Genomic DNA, 26,870 nt, shown 5'->3' with positions numbered 1-26,870 from the left:
TAAAACAGAAAAAGAAACAGTTTATTGGGTGTAACTGTATACCTTCTGAATACAACTGCTGAAGTTCTTTAACTGTACAGGGATAAAATGCAACTTTATACACTTGATGAAGAAATGACACTGAAAAAAAAGAGAGCTTATAGCATCTGGCTCTAATTGTCACACATGTTGGAATCAGAAGTATTTGAAATATAAAGATTTTAAGGTCTCTTCAAGACCTTAAAATCTTTAAGGTTTGCAACATTTTGCTCTTTGCAAAATGTTGCAAAGAGCAACATTTTGTTTCAATTTCTATTTTATGAGTTGAATGATACAAAAAATTATCACAAAAAAGCTTGATTAAGTACTTCTGTGTTAGCTAGGATAGCCATGCCAAAGACTCAACTCTCACCAAATGTTTTTAAATCTGACTGACTGTTTTTATGGTCTTAAGTGGAGGTAAAACATTATCAATCGTCTGGAAACTCTTCATTCAACCCTCATTTACTTTTTTCTGTGATGCAAAATAAATGTGTTGCTTTGGAATTATGGAAAAGATTAAAAGAAACAAATAAAAAGCCAACACCCAAAGTACCTTAAGGATAAGAATTTCTCCTAAAAACATAAAATCCAATTGCAATCTTGATCATGTGGCTGGCCTCGTGGATTTTAACAAACACCATGCAGGCCATTAGAAAAAGGAACATGTTGCTATCTGTTGAAAAATCTAACCTTCTTATCATTGAACTCTCCAGCAAGCTATTGACCAGAAGTACTACTCTGATTCAATCACAGCTTATTTAGAAACAAACCTCATATTTGAGTGGTCTTTGACAAAAGATTAAAATTGTTCAAACATAAACAAGGCAGGAGCAGCACAGAGAAGCATGATCAAACACAATTTCCATTTGAACTTTGAAGGTCAAACTAACGTATATAAAAACATAATTTGACACTTATTGTCAGTTTTCTTCAAACACATTACTATAGTGTGTTGCAATAGAGGTTGAATATTTATGATTGCAACTGTTATCAGTTAAAATGTGTAATGTGACACTTCTACGTACTTGGTACATGTAAAATAACATATACAGTCATATGAAAAAGTTTGGGCACCCCCATTAATCTTTATTATTTTTATTTCTAAATATTTGGGTGTTTGCAACAGCTATCTCAGTTTGATATATCTAATAAGTGATGCACACAGTTATATTTCAGTACTGAAATGAGGTTTATTGTACTAATAGAAAATGGGCAATATGCATAAAAACAAAATTTGACAGGTGCAAAAATTTGGGTACCCTTTTCATTTAATTGATTTGAATACTCCAAACTACTTTTCACTGACTTACTGAAACAAAATATTGGTTTGGCAACCTCATTAAGCTTTGAACTTCATAGCCAGGTGTATCCAATCATGAGAAAAGGTATTTAAGGTGGCCGATTGCAAGTTGTTCTCCAGTCTGGATCTCCTATGAACAGTGGCATCATGGGCACATCAAAACAACTCTCAAATGATCTAAAAACAAAGACTGTTCAACACAGTTGTTTAGGGGAAGGATACAAAAAGTTATCTCAGAGATTCAAACTGTCAGTTTCCACTGTGAGGAACATAGTAAGGAAATGGAAGACCACAGAGACAGTACATGTTACACCCAGAAGTGGCAGGCCAATAAAAATATCAGAGAGGCAGAGAATAAGAATGGTGAGAACTGTGAAGGACAACCCACAGACCACCTCCAAAGACATGCAGCATCATCTTGCTGCAGATGGTGTAACTGTGCATTGTTCAACAATTCAGCGCACTTTGCACAAAGAGAAGCTGTATGGGAGAGTGATGCGACGGAAGCCTTTTCTGCAAGCACGCCACAAACGGAGTCACTTGAGGTCTGCAAAAGCACATTTGGACAAGCCAGCTTATTTTGGAATAAGGTCCTGTGGACTGATGAAACAAAGATTGAGTTGTTTGGTCATAAAAAAGACGTTATACATGGCGGCAAAAAAACACAGCGTTCCAAGAAAAACACTTGCTACCCACTTTGAAATTTGGTGGAGGTTCCATCATACTTTGGGGCTGTGTGGCCAATGCTGGTACTGGGAATATTGTTAAAGTTGAGGGTCGCATGGATTCCACTCAATATCAACAGATTCTTGAGACTAATGTTCAAGAATCAGTTATGAAGTTGAAGCTACGTCGGGGATGAATATTTCAGCAAGACAATGATCCAAAACACCGCTCCAAATCTACTCAGGCATTCATGCAGAGGAACAATTATAATGTTCTGGAACGGCCAACCCAATCCCCAGACCTGAATATTATTGAACATCTGTGGGATGAATTGAAGCGGGCTGTCCATGCTCGGCGACCATCAAACTTAACTGAACTGGAATTGTTTTGCAAAGAATGGTCAAAAATACCTTCATCCAGGATCCAGGAACTCATTAGAAGCTACCGGAAGTGACTAGAGGCTGTTATTGTTGCAAAAGGAGGATCTACTAAATATTAATGTCGCTTTTCTGTTTAGGTGCCCATATTTTTGCACCTGTCAAATTTTGTGTTTATGTGTACTGCACATTTTCTTTTAGTCCAATAAACCTCATTTCAATATTGAAATGTTACTGTGTCCATAAGTTATATCAAACTGAAATAGTTATTGCAAACATCCAAATATTTAGAAATGAAAATAATTTAGATTGATAGGGGTGCCCAAACTTTTTCATATGACTGTATTCCATTAATATGAAACACAACCATAACAATATATTATATATACTTGTATATGTATATATATAAATATAAAAAGATCTCAATACTTTTTAAGTAAAAATGGCAAGCTTAGATTGTGGAGCAAGAATGTGAAATATTCCTGTGACCATGATGAGGCTTGGAAACTTTCACATTACACAATTTGGGTCTTTTCCCTTTTATTCTTAAAATAATTTACATGAACTTTCCACATTCCCACAGAAGTCTTACGGCTTTAAAACTTCCCCTTTCTGAGCAGGACGTCCTTCAGGTGATGTCTGAGTCACTCCGGCGTATTTTTGTCGATCATTACCAGTTTTTTTTGTCATCTGTTTCATCTCTTCCTCTGAGTGACACTGGTCATGTGGCGCCTCCACACCCAGCTCCCACAGTGAGCTCTTGCAGTCCACCTTTGCACATGTAAGGATGCTGAATACTGGTTTCCGGAAATTTCCACAAAACAAAAAATATAAAGGAGGCCTGACGCAGGCACTGATGCAGCTTACAGCTGAGGTGGCTTTCACGGCTGCTTTTAAAGAATTAATAGGATCTACAAAAACGCTTGTGAGAAACGTTTTTGTGTAGCAGATGGTGTCTATTATAAGGGTGATGTTGTATGGGATCCAGCAGAGCAGGGAAGCTCCTACCAGAGACAGGATAAGCAGAACAGATCTTATCTTGATCTGGCGGTTGGATTTGCATTGTATCATGATGTGGGAACAGAACACAATTTGGATAAGTGCCGGGATCCAGAAGCCAACTCCGAGGTGGAGCACACGTGAGATTAGCTGCCAGTCAACTTTAGTTTTGAGGTGAGGATGAGCAGAGAGGGCTTTTCCTGGCAATGACTCGGTATTGACAAGAAAAATCCCATCCAGGACACTAAGGCTGATAGAAATGAGCCACACCAGCAGACAGCCAAGGATTACCAAGCTGGTTCTGTGGTTTCTATACCAGCCAGTATGTGTGGAGGAGAAGTAGAGATCCAGGCAGATGCAAACCAGAAGAAATCCCCCCACATATAGGTTGATCTAGAAAAAGAAAAACAAAGTCAGAAGAAAACCTTTTATGAAAGTCACTAAAAATATTCCCACAGCCTCAGGAAATTGACTATTTTATACAGTCAATCTATAAAATAGTCCATTTCAATTTCCAAACCATATTATCCAATATGGTTTGGATAATATGTCTGACATACTTCAAGGAACTTTGTAGCATCTTTGACTAGGACATTTTCTTTAAATCCTGTTGAATAGGTAAATAGGGCATCTTACCATCACTTCTACAGCAATGCCAAAATTGTTAGTTTGTAATAGTTATAGTTATTGTGTAGTTCTGGGTTATATTTCTAACTTGGACTTGGTACCACACAGAGAGTTGACGCTACATCAAGAAACCTGTTTCCTTGCATGTCCCAGACAAAACCTGGAAAGGATGTGAGGAAAGTTCATGTTCCCAGAGCAGAAGGCTTGTCTGATAAGAGATTTTTTTTTTTTTTAGATACAGGATATACACAGCTCTTGCAGCCAAACGATTTTCACAGAAATCTCTTTCACTGTCAGATTTCAACAGAAAACCTACCTTAAAAAAAGCTCCACAGACCATGAGGACAATCTGTGAGCACCATCCACAGCTTTGAGTGGCCTGGGCAGCATGGACGGGCAGGGTGAGCAACAGCAGGATATCCACCACCCCTAGCTGGAGAATAAAGCTGTCCGATATTCTCCAGGGTCGCCTCTTCTGAGCCAGGACTGCCAGGAGAAGTCCATTCCCCAGCAGCCCGACGATCACCAATATGGAGAACAGAATTGGGATCCACACTGCCTTATGGACATCAACATCTTCATCTTCATCTTTAATTTCGTAGTCATTGTCATAGTCATAAGAAGACTGGTTAAACACTCCATCCAAAATGACCATTGTAAGCTTATGAGACACAAACAGGAGAGAGTTCAGAAGTGATACAGCCTCTCAGCACCTCAAAAACAAACATTTATACTCTCTACTCTCTCTCTTTCTCTTTGCAACAGAGCAGAACAATTAAAAAAAACATTCCTTTGGGAAATCCAGCTCATAATAACGTGCTGACACTCACACATAGCCTAAATGGTGCAATGTCATTATTACGAAATTAAAAAAAAAACCAATTCCTGTTAGTCGCTCACACATGAACACAGTTTTATAATTCAATATAATTCAATTCAATGTCAAACGATTCAGTCACTTCACATGCAGTTTGTCAACTCCATGTCAAATGTTTGTTGTAAAACATTATTTATTTAAGATAAAATCTGTCCAAGTTGTGTGAGCACATGCCATAGGATGACATCACATTAGGCACAAGAGTTTTAAGTATACTAGATGTTTTTTCCAGCTGATTACTCACGCATTGAGTGAAATTCATTCTAAAAATTTCACTGGAAATCCGCAGTAAAACTGTTAAGGTGTATTATTTACGACAATACGAGAACAAAGACAGATTGAAAAGGAACTTCGGGATTTATTAGAAAAATACATTTCCTCCCATAGTATACACAAATGCATCTCATCTATTTCCTTGCCTGTTCTGACGTCAGCAACTCAAAGACGAAAATGAGTTTTTTTTTTTTTTTTTAAACCTCCTCTGTGCTTTTTAAAGTAACGTCTTTTGGGAAATCATGAAGTGGAAACTGATGCTTCACAACCTCACTGTGCTGAAAATGTCAAATCCAGCCTCGCTTTCAACCTTAAGCACGTTTACAGTGAGCTTCGGTCACTTGCATTTGACCACAAACTGAGACCTGGTCTAGTCGAAACTGAAGTTTGAATGCAAGCGACAGTTTCCAGTAGCAGACAAGAGAGGTTGTGCGATCACTTACCGATATGCCCCGGAGGGTTTCAGCTGCAGGGTTTGTTCAGGTGTCGCCTTCGCGGTGTGCAGAGATAAACGCAACAGTTTTTTTGCGCACAACTCGCCAGGCAGACTCGGACAGTGAAACAAGACGCCCCCTGTTTTTGGTAAGATGCCAGGCGTTTTGCAGCAGCTGACAAGCGGCTGTCAAGTTCTGCGTAAAAAGAAAACCCCAAAACAAACAAACTCCTGCTCACAGAGACACCTTATTGGTTTTCTTAATTATACGTCATTGATCATGACTGTTTAAGAAACGAAACCGTTTGGAGCGAGTTTTAGGGGTGGATCTTCAGAAACAAAAAAAGAAAGAGAAAGACATCAAGACTGACGTAGAAAAACGCGCACCTGCTGGAAGTTGTGCGTCTCTGAGGCAGATCTGACTGTACAGTAAAGACACAAATAAATAAAGGGGGACAAACACAGACTTCAATTCTTTTTCTCACTTTGCTGCTTTCGATTTTACAAAACGCTTTTTGTGTTCCTTTTTCTGTCAACTGACACGACCTAAAGCCTGTTGGTTGTATCACTTTTCAAAATAAAATCTGCAATAAAATATATTTACCAAAATATAAATATAAGCCTTATACAAATCAACACAAACAATTGCTTAAATTAGCGCGTTGCGGGTTTTTGTTCAGCTAATTGGAAAAAGTTATATGCCATAACGAAATATATTAAGACGCTACGGTGTAATTTTGAAGACGACCTTTCCTCACTTCCGCACACGTCAGTGTTGAAGTACTTTGACAACCAATGAGTGAAAAACACAAAGCGATGCTGCACTAACGGGACATTTCCACCAGAGGGAGCTGTTGTATGGGATGAAAAACAGACTCGTCACTTATTTAGCGGGAAATAAGGAATAAGTATTAATTCTTCCAAGATTTAAATGAAAAAAACTGTAATATTTTAGAGGGAACAGTGGGATTAAGTGAGGAATAATCTAGCTTCGGTTATTTCCCGATTATTGCAATAACAGATTGAAATCTGTATTTAAATATCTCAAGTGGGATTTCTTTCTAGATATCAAAAACTTCCAAACATCGGTTGCATATTTGTCTTTTCTGTTTTTTTTTTGTTTTTTTTTTTTTAATTGAAAATTATATTATATCCCCTTGATGGACTGTGAAGTACAGGGTGTGATCTTTGCATTTTTACAATACTGTACTGAATTTCTGGAGACCATCACACATAATAACTGAAGATAAAAGTAGCTCTAAAAGTGGGTTTGGAATAATAGTCCTACAACAAATTTTGAAACTTTTGGGGTTTTTATGTTTTTCCACTTAAAACTAAAACAAACAATGGGCCTGCCTTTCTCGAGTTTTAAGCCATGATTTCAGAAATCCTCTTTCACGTACTTTCCATTTTGAACAAACCTTAATGTAGATACAGTTCATCTTATGACACGCAGCATTAAATTTGTACAAAGATGACACAAAGCTTTACTGAACATCAATTCAGGAAGCATGAGTCATGCATTGCACACATATGAAGCACCTTCAGCCACATGAACCACCAGTGGTGAAGCCATTGCTGTGAAAGTGTCTCACCAATGACACAGACACTATTTACTATGGTGGACTTTAGTTTTGCAAAACAAAAAAAAAAAAAATTTGCCAAAGAAGTGAAGCCTTATATTAACAAATTGTTTTATTATTTTTTCTGATTTTCATATTGATGGCTAATATATGACATTTTTATATGTGAAGATATCCAGTTAGCCAGACTTCTAAAGTAATTATGAAATCACCACAGCAAACCTTCAGACAAACTGTAAGTTGAAAACTTAAGTTGTATTTTGAAGAAGTGTCATAGTGGCAGTTATTGTAACATTTTTCAACACCAGTTTCTTTGTGAAGTCAACCATTTTGTAAAAATGCTGTCATGTTTCAAATAAACTTTTTAAAGTGGGCATTTATATAATCATATTGTAAATTGAAGCAAGTTTCATGTGTACATAACCCAGGTTGTGCACAACCTGGGTGAGCAACCGTTGCAACCGTGAGTCATTTTTAACTTCAAGACTTTTTGATGTAAAGCCCAAAAGGAACATGACTTAAAGTATAGGAGTTATATTTTTAAACTAAAGAACAATTTCAATTAAACTTTTTAGGGTTATTGCAATTTTTCTTCAACTGGGCCTTCTGTTTTATATAGACTTTTGGACATCAATATAAAGAACTATTTGCGACCCACTTCCAAAAAAAATATTACTTAATAAAAAAAATGAAATTTTTTGTACTGTTAGTGCCATTCTTTGGCAAATTATCATGCATATATTAAAAAAAACACCTCCAAGAAACTTTTGAGTTTCTCTTGCCTTTACATTTTTTAGGGCTTTAGGAGCCATAGTGGGTGGTCTAAAGAGCAGATGGTCCTAAATCTGGCTTTGCATTGTCATAAGATGATACACTTAACTTAATCTGAGCTTTTTCTGATGTTAGAAACACTTTGACATGTTTGAGCAACGTATTGATACCATATTACATGTGGAGCCCGGCTTTGAATTCTGTACTTTATAAAACAATGAAAACCTAAAATTCACCAGAGCTGATTTGTTATTCTTCTTAGATTTTCTTTTTTTAAAAAACATGCACCAAGACTAAATGTCCAACATGAGATCATTCACTTTGTTAAATTCCTAATGTAAACATTTGCAAAGAATTAGGTATAGCAGCAAGAACATTTTGCTGATAATGCTTTTATGTCTGCAAAATATTGGTATTTATGCCAAAAAGAGGTTCTTTTTTGCTGACCTAGCACTCTTTTTTGGCTTTAACTTTAATTGCTGACAATAAATAGTATTTTTGCTGATACACTCTGGGTATTATTGGGTTAAACCACTACAAAAACAAGAATAGGTGCTGACTATTTGATTTGTAAAGGTCAACGTTCATCCTGTCTTCTCATAGCATCACTTGCATTGACCCAGGGTTTGCACTTTACCTCTGCATATGTCTGCAGAAAGTCAAATTACATAAAGGACAGACACCTTATCTTAATTGCAAAAAATTTATTTCCAAGAAATCATCCATAGAAAACATAGAGAAACTTTAATATGTACAAAATCCTGGTTCATTTCCTCTTTTACAGCAAAGTTTTACGTTCAACATATCTATCTGAGAGAAAAAAAAAAACATTTCATGAAAAATAGTAAGATAAACCTTTAACACATCCAGCAATTCAATATATACAGGTGGACCTCCTGAGAATTGGACAAGCAATAAACTGTGACAAAGAAGTCTGATTGCTGAGGGTGAAGTCAGGCTTGAAACTGCTGAACAAGCTTTTTTAAGTATGAAGAAATCCCCATATTTCTCAAGATGTAACCCTGGGACAGAAAAATCTGCACGTTCCCAGAAACGCTTTATAGCTTCACCTTGTACAATCTATGCAGTGCTACAGTGTTGACAATAAGACATAAAAAAAAACAACATGAAGAGAACTACACTGACAATTAAGCACCAATGTTACATAAACAGACATTAAAGTTGTTGTGGAATTATTTTTTTGAAGTTTCTATATATTTCAAACCTCACTCTCCACCACTCAGCCACATTTATTACTTCACTTCTAAACCATATCAGATCATGACGGAGTAGGAGGTATGTTCACTTTCTGCAGATGTTAGAGATCCTGTGCTTTTTCTAGATCTTCTCTCCTTCAACCTTTCAATTCCCACCCAGCCTCTCTGCCCAAGCATCTCCTTGCACATTTTCAGCAGCTCCCTCCTGAACTTCACCCCAACAAAGCCGTACAGCAGAGGGTTCAGGGCACAGTGTGAAAGCCCCAGGCTTTCAGTAATCAGAATCCCCATGTCCAGCACATAACCAAACATGCAGCCTCCAGCCACCACACGCAGCTTCTGCAGGCTGTCTGCCAGCTGGAAGCAGTTGTACGGAGCCCAGCAGATGACGAAAACAGATACCAACGAGATGATGAGACGGAGAGACTTGCGCCTTTGACGACGAGTGGCGTTGCACAGAGACCTGAAGATCTGGACGTAGCAGTAGAGCATGACGAGCAGGGGAAGACCAAAACCCAGACTCAAGCTGACAAGCTGCAGGCTCACCTGCCACTGGTCGGGATTCTTCATGAACCATACTTGGCACACCTGCATCCTTTCGTCGCCGTCGTCATTAAGGTCCACTTCCACCACTTGTTTGAATGCAATGTCAACTCCGCTCAAGCCGAGGCACACCACCCAGATGGCTGCACATGCAAATTGAGCGTGGCAAGTGCTGCGTTTCCACCCTGACCTGACGGCGTGAACGATGGCCAGGTAACGGTCAAAGCTGATGCAAGCCAGGAAGAGGATGCCGCTGTAGCGGTTCAAAGAGAAGAGAGCACCAGAAATCTTGCAAACTGCTGTGCCAAACACCCACTGATTGGCCCACTGCACTGCAAACAGGGGCAGAGTGAAGGCCAGCAGGAGGTCAGAAATGGCCAGGTGCAGGAGGAAAGTGTCTGTCAGGGAGAAGGCACAGGCTCCTCCGCTCTGGGAGTTTCGGTAGCGTCTGATCACACACAACACCAAGACATTGCCGACGACAGCCAGGACAAACACCAGGCAATACACAATGGGGGAGTAGTTCTTAGCAAAACCGTAGATGCTCTCTGTATTGCATGGAGGTGCAATCACCTCCTCAGTTCCTGGAGAATCGGTGTCATAGTCCTCATCACTCTGATCATTCATAGGAGAAAAGAAAACCTCAGTCAGATTGATGCATTTTTTACCTATATTTTTAATGCATTTCCATCTGAAGAAATAATTTCTGTTTAATAACACAATTTCCTTGATTATAAAAAATTTATAGCAGAACTAGAATGATTACAGAATGATTATTAAAATGTCTACTTACAACATCATAATAATAGGTTGTTGTCATTGAATCCATGTTTGCAGAAAACAAAGAGGCAGCAGAATGGCTGAAAACATCCAAGAGCACACTCAGCTCAAAAAAGCATCAGAACAGGCTCTGAGTCTCAAATGACAAGGAATCAGAAAGAAGAAGTTAAAAATTCAGGAACTGAATCTTTGTACACTTTGGACAGATGTGCATAAAACTATAGTAGGAGTGGATGAGTGTGTCAAGGAAATTGTGACATATTTTTAAGACGTCTGCAGACAGCTTCAAAAACTTCTGCTTAATTCAAATGTGAATATGGAACTTTCAGAATCCATGCAGATTTTTAAAAATGTTTTTACAGCATTCAAACTGTGCCTTACAATACCAAAAGTGAAAATTTGGAATTGACAGAAAAGCAGAAATAGCTTTTACTAAAATATAAAAAAAATATTATTCCCTGGAGAAATGAAAGCGCTTGCTGGACAGAATCATCAGTGTTGTTTTGCTCAGCTTTGGCTTGTAATGTTTAATTCCACACTCTGTCTGCAGCAGTAATCTTATACAGATTTACAGAAGATTTTTACTAAATCTTCTATAGTTTTAAAAAAGCTTACTGTCAAAATTAAACTCATTTTCAATATTTACTCAAGAGATTTTAAGAAATGTAGGATAACAATATATATTTAAAAAAGACTTACCTACTCTTGAGATTTTGTGAAGAAAAAAGGATGTGACCAAATGAGGCGCAGGGCAAGTGAGAAATGAAGAGAACAGGATATAAACTCATTTGCACATCTATGTGGTTAAAAAGTCAACATGCATGTGTGTATAGATAAGAGCATTTAGTTTTTTTGGGGAAGAAGGGGGCTTCACGTTCATCATGTCATCTGTGTTGTACAATTCAGCTGAAAAGCAAACATCTGCAAACAGGAAATATGCAAAAAGTGGAAAAAGTTGCAATAACTTGGTTGCATAAGATTATGCATCTTGAAACCAATACTTTGCTACACCACATTGATTCCGTTCCACATGTCATTATTTGTATACCCTGTTCAGATGTGGCATTACCATGTGCCTTGGACGATTCCAAGTGAATGAGTTTAACACTGAACATTCATTCCTGACTGATAGCATCATAGGTACCTTGCTTTACATCCATGTGAATCCGTAGCCATGTTCCAGAGAGGGATGCCACCTAACAGCAGTACTTCGACAAATATGATCTTTGGTATAAATCACTGTTATGTATTTAAATTACCTCTGTTGTGCTGGTTTTTCCAAAATGCAACGTTGATAACATCTGTATTTCCCTGCAAGCAGTGCGTTGCAGGTTCAATCCCTGCTCTGTTGTGTCTTTGGTGGTGGCAGCCATAGCTGTAGCTATCCAATAGCTTGCTACCAATCAGTGTATGAATGGCTGAATGCTGTGGACTTGATATGTGTAGACCATTCATCATTTTAGGCCTGTCTGATGGTCTAAATATTAAATATTGTGCACCTTAAAGTTCAGTGTCAGTGCACAGTCACTAAATATTTCAAAATATAAAGCAGAACTGCAGTAAAACAGCTAACACCTTTTGTCAGTCCACACGCCTTGTGGTACGTGATCATAACTGGAGATTTCAAAATCTTCAACAATGTTTTCCTCTGGTCTGGATGACTGAGTTTATACATTAGTGATTGTGGCAGGTTCAAGAAACAATACCATTAAACTAAATAGGGAAAAATCTCTCTCATGCATTGTCCTCCACCTTTTTCCACTAACTCCAACAAGTACAACTTTTAAATAAGAAAAATTATTTTATTTAGATAATTGCTGAAAACTATTTAAAGCATTTTTTTTATATATATATATTAGCCGTAAGTAACACTGTAAAAGGAAAGGCTTTTTTTCATCAAACCATTTCAATTAATGATGCTGCTTAAAAAGAAAAATATGTCCCAAAATAGACAGAGAAAAAAAAAAAACACTAAAGAAAATGATCTTTATTCAATGGTATTGTCTACAGTTATGCAGACTGGTTGTTTCAGCATTTTTAAATATTTGTTCCTGCAATATATTTTGCGTTTGTTCAGTTTTCCAATTTGGTGACAAATGTTTTTGGATATAATGATCTCTGGTTTTAAAGTCTTAGAAACCTTGAATCTTTGCGAGTTTGCAGATTGTTGATGCTGTTTCAGTGCATTTGTCCTCTAAAGTGTTTGGAAGATTTTATTTTTACATGAAACAAAAGCATATTTGAGTTCAGAAAGAAAAGGTAGGAAGGCTGAGTTCAGACAAACAAAAGGTGACAAAGCTCAGTGCCGCTTTTAAGAGTATACATGAGTCACACAGTGAGACACAGTCACCAACGAGGCAGACAGAGCAATAAAAAAAATCCAGCCTATTATTTTGAAGTCATGGTGTGATTTTTTTTTTTTTTAATCAACGGATGCACTGACTTTCTGAGGAACTGAAGAGTCTTGTGGTTAGACTTGTTTCAAGAAAAGCATCTTATCTTAGGGTCTTCTCGTAAAACAAATGTTGTGCAACACTTAGCATGTTATGGTTTCTCAAGAGAGGATTGGTGTTCATACTCAACTGATATATATTTTAGATGCCCTTCTATCTTTGACGGGAGCCAGATATGTATATATTGCAACAATTTTCAGTTTGCTTCCAACATTCTTTTATTTTTCATTTTTTTATCTGTACATATACACTGATAAGCTTTTCTGATGGGAACAGCAAGACACAAGCTGATTAGAAATTAGCTTGTTGCTGCTCTCTGGTGGTCACTCTGTAGTTGAGAATTGTTGTGGCTCAAACGTTCAGAAGTATTTCATTAAAGAACTCGCATGTTTAAGAGATTCTGTGGCTAAAATAGTATCTACAGCTTCGATGAGGCTTTTATGTCCATACATGTTTAATGGCCATAAAAGTTATGCAAACTGGTTGTTGCAGCATTTTTAAATATGTCCTCTAAACACTTTTTAAGTATTTGGAGGAAATGCTCAGATTTCCTAAAACATGTTTGTACAGTGAGAAAGAAAAATAAAGTGTTGTAATTTAGGATGGATAGTAGGTGGCACATTGCAAAAACCTTTGCTATTCAAATTATTATTGATATTGAGAAAAGCTTCATTTTACTATACTTACGGTATGCTGCGTTCAACATGATTTGTCTCCATTGTATTAGTTTTTAACATGATATTGTTTATTTTATATATTTGATCTGTGTTTGAGTAAGGTGCGGTGGAAAAAGGGCGTTTTAAGAGGTTGCCATATGCAACATTTTTTTTGTAGCTCTTAAGGTGCTAATAAAAACCTGCTGCTACAACAGGTGCTTATAGCTAAAAAACATTATTAGAGTAAAATCAATATTCAGCACCCTTGATCCAGGTCCAAACTAAAAAGGAATATAAGTGATTAATGTTTGATATTTGGGATGGTATTGAGGATTTTAAAATTCTCCAGGAGAGGAGAACGTATCTAAAGACATTGCGATTAACAGCGTGCGTGTGTGCGGTTTGGTTACTTATTCTGTCTTTGTCCTGTAGCCAGTGGGAAGTGGTGGAGTGAGAGCTGAACACGTCAGCAGGTGAATGCTAACTTGCTACAGCTGTGGAACTAGCAAGTGATAGAATTAGAGAGCCTGATTACCACATACTGTGAGAAAACAATTTACACTCCTACTTTAGTTCCCCCTGGTTAGGCTTGATGAGCTCCAGGTAGTGGCCACACCTGTTAGTCACCCCCACCCACCACCCCCCCACCCCCCACACACACACACACACACACACACACACACACACACTCTCACTCTCCTGCACACAGCTTTCTTCATAACAAAAATTCTCAAGTTTTCTGAAAAATCCACAACATGTTTACATATGTAGTATAAAGACAGAAAGAATTTTTTTTTTTCTGACATCACTTTCAAATTACGTTATGCACATTTAATCATGTTGCCAAAACTGTGCTCTGCAGTGGGGACGGTGTGTTCAGGGTGAAGTATTTTTCATCACACAAACTGTTTTCATGCAAGAAAGTAGAATTTTGGTCTCATCTGACAGAACTAGTTTCTTTCAAATGGTGGCCAACTCCTATAACCTCCTTTCAACAAAACCTTCTCTCATTAATTCTCTCCTCCCACATGTCACCTGTCCTTCTCGTCCTGGCAGGTCTGCAGTGGTGCCACACATATTTGATGTTAAGATTCTGAATTAAAAAGCATTTTTGAGACGTTCAAAACTTGGGTTTTATTTACCTGTCAGTCCTGATGAACAATTATCTAAAAAGAAATTATAGAATTACATAGAGTAGGATACTATTATACTATTTTCAAACATATAAAGTTAAGTTGTGAAAAGAAATTGTATTATTATTATATTTTTGGGGATCTTCTGTTCAGTGGCAGACAGTACAATCCCAATGTACAGTTTGTCAGATATTCTAGGACTTGTGTGCCAATAGAGACACAGCGTTTATTCTTTTGTGTTGAAAGATCTTTATTTCATGACAACAGCGTCACAGTCTATTTTTTACTCTTTCTTTTTATTATACTCAGCTGGACCCTCAGTAAGTCAACACACCACACCTCACCAAAGTGACTAAAATATGAATATGCACTTGAAGCCTGCTTTGTTCCTTAATTACGTTTTGCTGATAAAGTCCAGTGAAGCCTTTCAAAACCTGCAATACGCCCTAAAAGCTAAATGACTCTTTTCTATACATACTGTTTGCACTTGCTCAGATGGTCAGACTGTTTGACATGTGGTATCAGCAGATGTTGTGCTTTGGGTTGTGTCTGTTGTCACGGCTGATATAAAAGCAGTTGCTCTGCTTTTTCTCTCCAGGGCTTATTTTCTGACTGTGACCATCTTCGACATCAGAGAAAATACTTTGAAGAAGTAAGAAGTAAAATACAAAGAAGGTAATGTCTGACATCCGTTTAGTATCTATTATATTTTCTGTCATAGATGGTATAAAGTTAAACTTGCTGGTTGAATAATTACAAAAAAAAAGAGTAAGTATAAAATATTGAAAGTCTTCTTTTCTTTTGCTTTTAGCCATGGCATTCCAGTCTAATGTCATTACCTCTCAACCTACCCAGTACACAGTAACAACTGGACGTTCTTCAGATTGGAATACAAATGTGTGCGATTGCTGTGATGACTGTAGCATCTGTATGTGTTTTTATGGAACTGTAAAAAGGAAGCTAATTATGTTTTTTTTTTTTTTTTCCAACAAATCTGAATTTTTATTGTATTTATCTGCCTTTCATCTAAAAGGTTTATGTGGAGCATTTGTCCCATGCATCCTTGGTTGTAAAGTGGCTGAAAATAATGGGGATTGCTGCTGTCTACCTTGCCTCCCAGGTGCCATGGTTGCTTTAAGAACAAGCATACGTAGCAAATACAACATTGAGGTGAGTGGAAAAGTTGTTCTTTAAACAAAACAAAGGAGGATAAAAATAACATGCTAAATTTAAAAAAGCAACCCATTATGTTTTAATTCTGGGGACCTTTTGTGGGTGTAAGACCTTAATTACATTTTATTTGTTAAAGTTCATATTCATTTTTCACATTTTGTATGATGTTTCTGAATTTTAGGGCTCTGTGTGTGACGACTGGGTGGTCATGGCCTGCCTGCCTTTATGTGGACTGTGTCAGATGGCGCGAGAGCAGAAGATGAGAAGATAAACAGATTGCTGATTAATTTTTAAATAACTGTGAAAAGACATAAAAAAGCAAAAATTAGCATTGTGAATTTGATCGAAGAAAAATTTAAGAAATTTAATGGGTTTTTTTTACATTTTTAATGTAAATATATCTTGTATTACTTTAACATGTCTTACTATTATACATCTACTTCATAAGCTGTAAATGGTCTAAAGTGAAGGCAGAAATAGAGAGTTAAAACTAAGCTAAAAGATCTTACAAGCCTTATAGAGTCACTGTGTTGGATTAACAATAAAAGATAAGGAAATTTAAAGCAGCACTGGTCCTTCCTTTTGCAGAAATGATTTTGGAAAATCAAACATATAAAGGTTTAATAAGATTATTCATAACTATTTTATTTAATTGTGTTTCAATAGTGCATCACATTTTCTTTACAGTAATGTTTTGTACTTTTTGTACTCGCTTACACAATCACTGGTACTTCAATAAAACAAGTAGGAAATAGCAAATTGTGGGTTTCATTTATTTTAAAGTCATGTAGTCTTGCTTTATTTGAAAGGACTTTAGTGGGCTGCCACTATCTTCCTCTTTCTGACTAAGTCCGTGTTTTCAGTCATGTAGCGACAGAGCTCTCTGAAGGAACAAGGTGAAAGGAACAGAGTTCATTTGAACAGGTAAGAAAGTGTGTAAATAAGTTTGATGTATTTTTTCCTTCTAAGATCAGTCTGAGACACTAAATTTATAAATTTTCTTTGAGAGATAAAGTAAATGATAAAGTGAATATGCTACTGTGCCTTTAATTTGAAAGTGAAGTCACATTGTCACATGACTGGTTCTACACAATAATGGATTATTTGAAGACACTGTACAAAACGTTTACTTGTTTACTTATGTCTTCATTTTGCAATTTATGCTACACTCTTGGACAATTTTCTCTGACTTGATGACAAAAGTTTGAGATGCAGGTCAGTTATAGATTTTGTTAACAACTTTGGAAATTCTCTGGGCTAAAATGAGGACAAGAAAAGCTTCTAAATATTAACATAGTCATGTGAGGGTGACTAAGCTAACAGTTAGTCTTATCTATCTCCTATTGCTGTGAATAGTGCATGTTTTATCATTTGATTTTTCTGACATTTAACAAAAATTTTCACATGATTTATCTCTTTTCTTTAAAAATAAAAAAATGCTATATTCTTAAAGTGTAACTAATGTAATGTAAAGATTATTAAAGTCATAATACTGCTATGCAAATATTTCATTGTTATCTTGATTAAACTAAAGCAATATGACATCATAAATGTCTGCCAAATTTAGTAAGAGGTATGCACCTTATTGCACACAATATTAAGGGCTATTTATGAGAATGAGCCTTGTGAGCTGATAATAGAAGTTTATTTAGTCAGGCTATCTTCTCTGGTGCCATACTGCAATCAGCTGCTTAACAGACAGACACCAAGTACACCAACTGCAATTTTAAATCAGTGATAAAGGTAATTGAGGGTTCCTCGTTTAGAATCCATTCCACCAATGTTGCTAATGACCATCAGTGTTTTCTAATTGAAAGATTTGTTTTTCTAAAGTTAAAAGGAAAAAATTAAATACCACAAGTGTGCAACAATACTGTGGTGCTCTGAGCTCTAACCAGCCAAAAAAAAGTCTGGTCACTTTGGCACTTTCTCTGGACTTTAATTGAAATTACTTTGAATTATAGGATAATTTACAATTTTGTAGTTTCAAATACCTTGATGTACCTTAATAATACTTACTGCTGGCAGTAATCTCTCATTTAATTGATATTTGGAAAGCAGAAACAAACAAGTTTGAAATAAGCATTGTGAAGATTGCGGTTCCATAATGTAATTATACAGAAGAAGAAAAATAGGGATTGGGGCGTGGGGATATGAAAGTATTGAAAACAGGAAACAATGTATTCTTTTTATCATAAGGTTCCAGTTTCATGAGAAATACAATCACACCTGAATCATACAACTCCATCTGAAAGGACAAGGAAAACAGGTAAAACTGAAATTTATTTTTGCATTTACAACATTTTTTTTTTAATTATTGAAGTATTTAACACAATCTGATTTGAAATTAATCTTTGTTCCCAGATTTCTCTTCTACATTCAAGTGCAGCTACATTGAGGTCCCATCTGACGTCACAAGAGACCCAAGAATGGCAACGTTCAAAACCTTTTGAAGTCTGCTTTTTTTCCACATTGTCTAGACAAAATGGCCTCTCTGACTTATCAGCTTAGGCTGCTTGGACTTTTTCTCTGTGCAGTTCAACTCATCAACAGCTACAGCTTTAAAAGCTGCATTGCAGATCCTTACCATATCCGAACAAGTTTTAAATGCCAAAATCGAAACTACACAAAAATATCTGATATAGTAAAAGATCTCCCAGAATCCGCTGTCAATCTCACAGCTTCTTTCAACCCTGTGCAGCACATTCCCAACAACAGCTTTGCTCATTTACCAAACTTACAGCATCTCAGTTTGGATCAGAACCAGCTGAATACTATTGATCCTTCGGCTTTCCAGACTCTGCATCAACTTAAGCATCTAAATTTGTCCTTTAACAATTTGTCAGACCTCAGCCCTTTGTTGTTTGAGGACCTGCATAACCTTACCTCCCTCTCGCTGACAAACAACGTTTTAAAGGTATTGCCTCAAGACATTTTCTCCAATGTTGCTAATCTAAAAACCTTAAATTTGAGGAATAACAATCTTACTTATTTTTCTGCAGTTGTGAAGTCGGTATCCCATCTAACAAATCTAACGTTCTTAGATCTTTCCTCCAACAACTTTACTTCACTCCGTGATTTAAATATATCTCTACCACAATCCCTCAAAGTTTTAAACCTATGTAGAAACAATCTGCATACTTTGGGATGTAATCCATCACTCTTCAGATTCATCCAGGTGCTTGATCTGTCATTTAATTCAAAGCTTTCCACGACAGCTTTGGAAGGAGTGGATTTGAGCAACGTAAAGAGGCTCCAGTTGCGGTCAACCAGTGTCAAGGCAGTGGAGCTTTTAAAAATCAGCAACATCAATGCAGGTCATGTTGTTTTCTCAGGGATGGGTTTAAAGGATGACAGACTACTTGGGGATTTATGCACAATGCTGAGAAGAAACCTGAGTTTGATTAAAAATATAGATTTAACACATAATGGCATTCATATTACAGCAAATTTCTCCATGTCCATGTGTCCTAAGATCATTGGAGCTTTGGATTTATCCAACAATAATCTGAAAAAAGTACACTGCTCGGACTTTTTAGGCAATCAAGTCAGTATCAAGACGTTTAATGCTGAGCACAACCATATTACTTCACTCGAAAGCTGTAAAAGGGCCCATTTTAACAACTTAAAAGAACTGAGCTACCGTTACAATCGCATCCTCTCTGTCAGTGGATATGCTTTCAGCCACATGCCAAAAATTGAGACGCTAAAGCTAAACATAAATAATGTTGCTTTTCTCCATCGCAAAGCCCTAAGAGGGCTGAAAAATCTTCAGACCCTCAGACTGGACAATAACCTCCTTACTGATTTGTTTAATGACACATTTAAAGATAATTACAACCTGCAAATACTCAATCTGCGCAATAATCGCATTTCTGTCATATTTAATGGGACTTTTATGAACCTAAGAAATCTTACTACATTGGACCTTGGAGGTAATAAGATCACCCAAATACATCCTTCTGGCCTTGATGGATTAAAAAGCCTTTCAAAATTCTACCTAGATGGAAACAACCTGAAACACATTGACTCGTCTCTCTACCATGCATTCCAAGACACGCTTACAGTGCTGGATTTACAAAAAAATCTCATTCATTTCTACAAAAAAAGTGTCATTTCACCATTTGTAAAACTCAGCAAACTCAGAGATTTGAAACTGGACAGCCAGAGAAATTATGGCCTTGTTGTTTTACCTCAAAATTTTTTCAAAGGACTCCACTCGCTACAAACTTTGTGCCTCACCAACAACAAAATAGATTTTCTTCCTCCTGAAGCTTTTGATGATCTGACAAGCTTAAATTTCCTCACACTGGATAACTGTTGTGTTGGAGTGGCCCAATTAAAACCAGGAGTCTTCAAGAATCTCAGAAATTTGACCAGGTTGGTGGTAGAAAATATGGGAATTCAGAACTTCTCCAAGGATGTATTTGGGAATCTTACACAGCTACGCATGCTGCAGCTAAATCGTAATGTGATGCAGAGCATTTCTGTAGATGCTCTCGAGAGTTTACCTCAACTCCATTATCTTGACATACGTAATGTCCCTCTTAGCTGTACCTGCAAAAACAGCCTTCTGCAAAATTACACAGTTAATAACCCAAATGTTCAGATAGTCTACCTCTACGACATGAAATGCCAAGTGGATAAAAAACTGAAATTTCACAACTTTGATACAAAGGTTTGCTATATTGATAAAGGAAAGTATCTGTTTTTCAGTACTGCAGTTGTGATCTTTCTATTTACAGTCTCTCCTTTGCTTTATGTCAAACTGTACTGGAAAATCAAGTACAGCTACTATGTATTCCGCTCCTGGTTTAGTGATCACTGGAGCAGATTCAGAGAGAAGGAGGAAAAGTGCAAATATGATGCTTTCATCTCCTATAATTTCTCTGATGAGGAGTGGGTCATGAATCAATTGTTGCCCAACTTGGAGGGAAACGGATCGTCTTTTAAGCTCTGCCTGCATCACAGGGACTTTGAGGTGGGTCGCTACATTGTGGACAACATCGTCACTGCAGTGTACAGCAGCAGAAAAACCATTTGTGTCGTGAGCAAAAACTTCCTCCAGAGTGAGTGGTGCTCTCTGGAAATCCAGCTCGCAAGTTACAGGCTCTTCGATGAGCACCGCGACGTCCTTCTGCTCGTGTTTCTGGAGCCAATTTCCGAGAGGCAGCTGTCATCCTACCACCGCATGAGGAAAGTTATGTTGAAAAAGACCTATCTTCAGTGGCCTGGCCCTGACTGCACTGATCCCTCACAGGCCCAAGAGCTGTTCTGGAATCAGCTGCGCAGGGCAATCAGAGCAAGCAACAGACTGGAAACCGAACAAAATGACACAGATGAAGACTTTGCTCGAACCAACAATGAAACAGGAAACTATGAGAAACTCTTATCGGACGATGACGATCATTTGCAACCTTAAACAAGTCCCCTTTGATTATTGGCACAAAATTTGTAATGCAATTGCAAATGTATATACATATTTTTTTTTATTCAGACACCAATACTATTTAGCATGTTATGATCAATTTATTTCTATGTTCATTTGCATTCTTACAGATTCTCAGATGTTCTGTCAAACAGTTTTTCCACAAATGGACATCTTGTCTGGCAGTCACAATAAGTGAGAAACAACTTAGAAACAACTTCCTAAACAACATTTTCTAAGCCAAAAAAAACTCAAGTTTCTTAGAGTTGTACACTTTTGTGCATGTATTTGTAATGTAGCACTCAGCATAATAAAAGGTGTTCTAAAGATGCAAACAATGCATAATTGGTTGTTTCCCTTCAATGAACATAAATTGAACCAAAAATAGTTTGTGATGTCACCTATTGTTTTTTTTAGTGTGTGCTTCAAATTGAGCACACATGAATACTTTGTCTTGATGGTACAAAACTCAGTGAGGGATGTCAGCAGGTAGTTGTCCATTCAGAGCTTAACCACGTATTAGTATAGTCTCATAGGAGGAAAAGTCCAGTGCTCTGGACTTCGTAAGGATAAAGATGGAGGTGCCAGGTTTCTTTCAAGCATGTGTGATGGGGGGTAGTGCATCATGCCAGTAGGATCTGGCCAAAAATCCTGGTGAACAGGTGAAATCTGACCAAAAGCCTGTAAGTGATCACTCTGCGGTCGGCTGTGACTTTTTGATGGGAAGAAGGGATCAAAATAAAACCTGTCAGTTTCAGATGAGTTCTGTTCCCAGGGAAAAACATGCAGGTCTGCTGAATGTCTATCTTGGTGGGAAAAGGAAGGCTGGACGTTGCTATGATGCGTCTGTTGCTCACTGAGCCGCTCTCTCACGTTCCTAGTTTGGTTCACAAAATTTTTTTGAAACGAATCAAGCAAATCTGACTCCTGAGTCTTACATTTGTTGGTTTCCCAAAGTTCAGGCCCTGAGACATTGTCTACTTGGCATGATATGGGAGAGCGAGCAAAAATGTCACTCACTGAGGTTCCAGAAGGCTCAAAGTCCATTTGAAGAAAGGGAAAGGAACCAGGTTTAAAGGTTTCATCCAAGGGTTTGACGAAGGTGTCCACAGGGTTTGCAAACTCTTCAGTAATCTTAATAAAAAAACAACAGAGAATATAGTGTTTAACATTAAAAAGCATTTTTCAAAATATAGCAATAAAAAAAGTTAAAATGAAGTTTGAATGAAAAAGTCTAAAGCTGAAAATGCCCACTGTGTTTTCTTCTCTCAATCCTACTTTTTTGCTTGTTTATGCAGTCTGACATACTGTATATAAACCTGAAGCAATAATAAATATTGAGTTGTACCTCTATTTTTGAAATAATAAGGATTGTAGCGTTAAACTCAATACCTGTTGTAGAGTGTTGCATGTCTGAGGGCTGGATGTCCAGCATAAATGTTCACTTCCTGTGGTTTTCACAGATGCATCTGAAAGAGGGAAGCAAAACTGAAGAATTGCTGTAAATCCAAGTATATACTACTGCTTTTTAAAACAAATTATATCTATGCACATGTATTGTAATTTGTTGCTAAGCTACAACTCATGGCATGAAAAAAATTTCAACCCTGGTTGAAGCATCAACACCATTTGAAGCTGTCATAAATAAAGCCAAAATTTAGATTATTATTTTCTTCAACTACATTTGCCCCAAAAACAAATCTCTTTTAAATAACCTACTTTCAAAATAGTAGGCTATTTAAAACCTAATTTAAAAATAATTAAGAAAACCTTTGAAAAAAATATTTTTTTCTTCACTGATTGATGTGTTTCCATGAAAAGGTTTAGGATATTTTTAATGATTGCTCACTACAGAGCATATCATTATGTAACATGATTGTTCAAGGCCAAAGATTCCTATAGTATGATCATAAAGAGTAAGATTACTAAATTGTTCTGTTTTAAAAAGCCATCCAAAATTATGCTGTGATCAGAATTAAAGGGTCAAACTATGAACTACTATTTCTTAGAAAGTTAAATGTTAAACATAAAAATTAAGTAAATGTAATTTTTTTACCTGTAGGAAAAAGCATGTCATCCCTAATCATCTGTTCTTGCTCATTTGAGACCTGTGAAGGATCTTTATGAAATCTAAGCGATCGCTGCATCTCCTGGAGGTTGGCCTGAAGGTGGGGCCCATGTCTTTCTTGCAGGGTTTTTAGTAACACCTCCCTGGTTTTTGACGATAAGTTTCTCCTGTTTGGAACTGGAAGATGCAGCCATTCACTCAAAAGTTCTGCCACTTCATGTGTGGTCTTCCATACGTTGTTTGGATCTTGGTGTAAGTTCTGTTGGTCAAAGTTGTCAGCAGAGACTGAGGTAACATGCAGTGGACTTGATACTAGATAATCTGTTTGAGATGAAGAGTCCTGGTCTTCATTTATTGTCTTGTTCACAGTCTTGATTTTATCTTTAGTATCAAGAGGCTTTGGATGTAAGGCTTTGTCCATTCCAGACATACAACTCTCTGTGTGTTTGGTCTTTGTTGTTTTGAAGCGGCTTTTAGATTGGTTGGTGCTTTTCAAACTTTCACAAGAAGAGGGAAGTTGCTGATGAAGTCTCTGACTGGATGTGATATCTGCCCCTGGATTGCTGAACTGCAGGTTTGTCATTTCAATATCTTGGGAGTCATCATTGGTCTTAGAACCAGTCTTTGCTTTCTTTTTATCTGGTACATCAGTGTCAGCACCCAGCAAACCATAACTGGAGAGCACAATGGGATTATGAGGTGTTGATGATAAATAGGGGGTGTTATTGTTGTCATTTGTTTTTTCCTCACTTTGTTCAAGTTTACTCTGCTCACTTAGCACACGTTCAATATTGATGGACTTCACCTCATGGTTGAAGAGACCATGATGTCCTAAGAGGCGGCTTTCTGTGATGATACTCGGCTCCTGTGAAACAGTGCTTAAAATTTGTGTGTTCTTCCTTGTGGCTGAATGACAACTGTGGTGATTGTTTGAGTAAAATGGATTTTTTTTCTTGCTTTGGGAAAAACAGTGATGGTGGTGTGACTTGTGTTTTGAGGTGTCTCTCCTGTCAGCTCTCATCTGACATCTCTCCTTGCGGGTCCTAAGGCGTTTTGTTTTGTGCCGCTTGTCTCTTTCATGGTTAGAATATTTTGAGTCCCCAGTCAGTGCGGTGGCACAACACTTTTTATCTGTTGCTTTTGACTGATTGTTGTATAAGTAATTTTTTTCTGATGAAGACCTGCCACATTCGTGGCTCATGCTGCAAGGGAATCTGTGGAAAGATAACATAAACTGATAAATGAAAATATTTGTCTCCTCAGGAAAACTGCAATTGAGATTTCTCGTAGCTATTTTTCAACAATTTAAATTCTTCCACACAGGCAGATGGCCATTTCTTGTTAAGTCTGCAGTCATGTAATGTGCTTTCCATTTTCAGACAAGGGATTGAACAGTGCTTTAGAAGATGTTCAAAGATTGAGAGATTGTTTTATAACCTAACACTGCTTTACATTTTTGCCATGTTCCTTTAAAATAAATAAACTTTTGAAAACTGGTCTAATTTATTGGATATGACTGAATTTCGTGCTACCCCAAAACAACCTGAAATCCCCTATTTCATTGATTTTAAGGGAAGCTTGTGGAAATTGTGTTAATAAGCACAGCACAGCCGATACGAAGAGCGTAATATTTGCTTAAAATTGATGTCAACAGCAGTTTCCCCCAATTAAAAACTTTCTGCTGTCATTGCTTTACATCAAAAGGGCTCAACAAGCAAGAAGAAATGTATTTGCTGAAACAAATGTTTCAGGGTACCAAATAAAGTTCAACAATTTTCAGGACTATCTCCAAACACCAAAGGAATTAAACAAACAGATCAGGTTGTCAACAGTGCAAAACTTGCTTGGGAATGACATCTGGAAAGTGGGAATGTTGCTAGAAGTACTAGAGGAGCACCAAAAAAGGCATATCCTCAAGAAAAGCATCAAGGACCAATCACATTCAAGATTGGGGTGCAAGTTGACTACAGTAAAAGTATTCCTCATAAAAAAACAACAACAAAAAAAAAACATGTAGAATAAGACTGTCTGGAGAAGAAAAGAGTCATCTAATACTGACAGTGAATTATTCAAAAACCACTCATAAATTGCCTAAAAATCCTGCACTAATTAAAAATAGTATCAAACTATTTTTGAATCAGAAGTGGGTTCGTCAGACAATTCAGAGCTAATTCTGGCGATGAGTGATGCTTTTCACTGTACAAAAATGGAATCAGCCTCAAAACTAAAGTAAGACATAAGTGGCTTAGGGACCAAAGCATTCAAATCCCAGGTTCATGTCCATATACTTTTCAGAACCTGTTACCACTCTAGTAATGTGATGCACTATTTAATGAATGCCTTCGTTAATTGTTTAAATGCATATTAACTTCAAAGTGTCATACAAACATCTGGCAAATATTGTAAATAAATATAAATAAATAAACTCTGTACGACAAAAAAGCAGCATTTTTGTCTGTTTCAAAACTTTTGGGGATGACTGGCCCCTAAAAAAGGCTGATTATAAAACAGTAGTACATTTAGGAGAAATTAACTGTGCAAACGTGCACAAGTGCAAATTCTAAGAATCTATCTGCAGCTGCTGATGCAAACCACAACTTTCAGAGATGGCAGACTTCCCATAGAAATCTGAGTACCATCTCTTCACGTTATTTTGGAAAAGGTCCGCAACAAGTCCATTCCTGCCAGAAATCACAAGTAATTAACTTGAGATGGAGCAGACAAAGCCCTTTTAAGGTTACAAAAGCAATGGTGGCAAGCACCATTGAGTTTTTCTTCAAACTTTAATTAGGACATGCTACTTTTGGTCCTGTTGCATTAAGTAGAGCCACGTGTATGTAATTTTCAATAACCCTGCATGATATCAGGAAGCTAAGCAAAGGGCCACCTGAAACACAACACCAGCAGCACCAACTACTCATAAGAAAATGAGTCACCAAGTGCGAGTCATAGGGAAATCAAACCACAACGGAAACAGGGCATCCACAACTCTGTGTCAAACTGACATACACATGTGACAGAGTTTCCGCACTAATTATATTAGGTCTGACAGCATTTGTGGATTCATACGTTTAATAAACCTTTATTTCTGGGATCGTCCCATCAGTTAACGACGGTTAGCCAGCTGGTAACGTCGACCAACAGGTGTAATCTAATCTAAATCAAATCTGAATTAAATAGCTGCTGTGGATTATAAAAAAAAACAAAACAGACACACCTATATAAAAACGAATACATTTACTTTAAATGTACGTTAACATTTAGTGACTAGAGAACATGAAGGTAGTATTATACAGTAACATAAAAGTGTTTAGACAACACTTGTGCCTTACCGAAATAGTCCGGTTATTTTCCCTCACCCTTGAATCTTTCGTTGCTTGGCAACACACCGAATCTGCGTTTCTTTGCGCAGCCTAACGGCGCAGAACTGACACCCTCGAATGACGACTGGATGGGCGAATCCATTTTTGGCAAACAATGGGGTAGACCCGT

At 37.2% G+C, this 26,870-nt stretch overlaps 4 protein-coding genes across 4 annotated transcripts; 2 read left to right on the top strand and 2 right to left on the bottom strand.

The window, feature by feature from the left end:
• Positions 1 to 26,772, bottom strand: LOC129371361 (uncharacterized). The gene is made up of 6 exons (XM_055047926.1): positions 26,711 to 26,772; positions 23,367 to 24,592; positions 22,703 to 22,779; positions 22,331 to 22,444; positions 4,307 to 4,651; positions 1 to 3,756 (listed from the first exon to the last, which is right to left on the bottom strand). Exons 2-6 carry the CDS (start codon positions 24,577 to 24,579, stop codon positions 2,953 to 2,955), a joined length of 2,553 nt encoding a protein of 850 aa, XP_054903901.1. The 5' UTR covers positions 24,580 to 24,592; positions 26,711 to 26,772; the 3' UTR covers positions 1 to 2,952.
• Positions 8,630 to 11,211, bottom strand: cxcr3.2 (chemokine (C-X-C motif) receptor 3, tandem duplicate 2). The gene is made up of 3 exons (XM_055047929.1): positions 11,167 to 11,211; positions 10,481 to 10,603; positions 8,630 to 10,302 (listed from the first exon to the last, which is right to left on the bottom strand). The coding sequence occupies exons 2-3, from the start codon at positions 10,514 to 10,516 to the stop codon at positions 9,202 to 9,204; spliced, it is 1,137 nt and encodes a 378-aa protein (XP_054903904.1). The 5' UTR covers positions 10,517 to 10,603; positions 11,167 to 11,211; the 3' UTR covers positions 8,630 to 9,201.
• cnfn (cornifelin) lies at positions 15,313 to 16,619 on the top strand. Its single transcript, XM_055047942.1, has 4 exons — positions 15,313 to 15,384; positions 15,521 to 15,637; positions 15,743 to 15,879; positions 16,064 to 16,619. The coding sequence occupies exons 2-4, from the start codon at positions 15,523 to 15,525 to the stop codon at positions 16,151 to 16,153; spliced, it is 342 nt and encodes a 113-aa protein (XP_054903917.1). The 5' UTR covers positions 15,313 to 15,384; positions 15,521 to 15,522; the 3' UTR covers positions 16,154 to 16,619.
• Positions 16,724 to 21,541, top strand: tlr21 (toll-like receptor 21). Its single transcript, XM_055047925.1, has 3 exons — positions 16,724 to 16,806; positions 18,082 to 18,151; positions 18,247 to 21,541. The coding sequence occupies exon 3, from the start codon at positions 18,368 to 18,370 to the stop codon at positions 21,302 to 21,304; it is 2,937 nt and encodes a 978-aa protein (XP_054903900.1). The 5' UTR covers positions 16,724 to 16,806; positions 18,082 to 18,151; positions 18,247 to 18,367; the 3' UTR covers positions 21,305 to 21,541.
• Positions 26,773 to 26,870: the final 98 nt, after the last annotated feature.

This window comes from Poeciliopsis prolifica, unplaced genomic scaffold (genome assembly GCF_027474105.1).
Source record: "Poeciliopsis prolifica strain line A6 unplaced genomic scaffold, Auburn_PproV2 SCAFFOLD026, whole genome shotgun sequence".
Classification (NCBI taxonomy): domain Eukaryota; kingdom Metazoa; phylum Chordata; class Actinopteri; order Cyprinodontiformes; family Poeciliidae; genus Poeciliopsis; species Poeciliopsis prolifica.
Note: the sequence above shows the minus strand (reverse complement) of the source record. Positions and strands in the feature narration are given on the sequence as shown.

Coding starts and splice junctions, on each gene's coding strand:
- cnfn (XM_055047942.1), top strand. CDS start 15,523: ATGGCATTCCAGTCTAATGTCATTACCTCTCAACCTACCCAGTACACA. Junction 15,638..15,742: donor CTGTGATGACTGTAGCATCT/GTATGTGTTTTT, acceptor TTCATCTAAAAG/GTTTATGTGGAGCATTTGTC. Junction 15,880..16,063: donor GTAGCAAATACAACATTGAG/GTGAGTGGAAAA, acceptor TCTGAATTTTAG/GGCTCTGTGTGTGACGACTG.
- tlr21 (XM_055047925.1), top strand. CDS start 18,368: ATGGCCTCTCTGACTTATCAGCTTAGGCTGCTTGGACTTTTTCTCTGT.
- cxcr3.2 (XM_055047929.1), bottom strand. CDS start 10,516: ATGGATTCAATGACAACAACCTATTATTATGATGTT. Junction 10,303..10,480: donor CAACCTATTATTATGATGTT/GTAAGTAGACAT, acceptor ATGAATGATCAG/AGTGATGAGGACTATGACAC.
- LOC129371361 (XM_055047926.1), bottom strand. CDS start 24,579: ATGAGCCACGAATGTGGCAGGTCTTCATCAGAAAAAAATTACTTATAC. Junction 22,445..22,702: donor CATGCAACACTCTACAACAG/GTATTGAGTTTA, acceptor TTTTTTATTAAG/ATTACTGAAGAGTTTGCAAA. Junction 4,652..22,330: donor TTGAGCCTTCTGGAACCTCA/GTGAGTGACATT, acceptor GTGTCTCATAAG/CTTACAATGGTCATTTTGGA.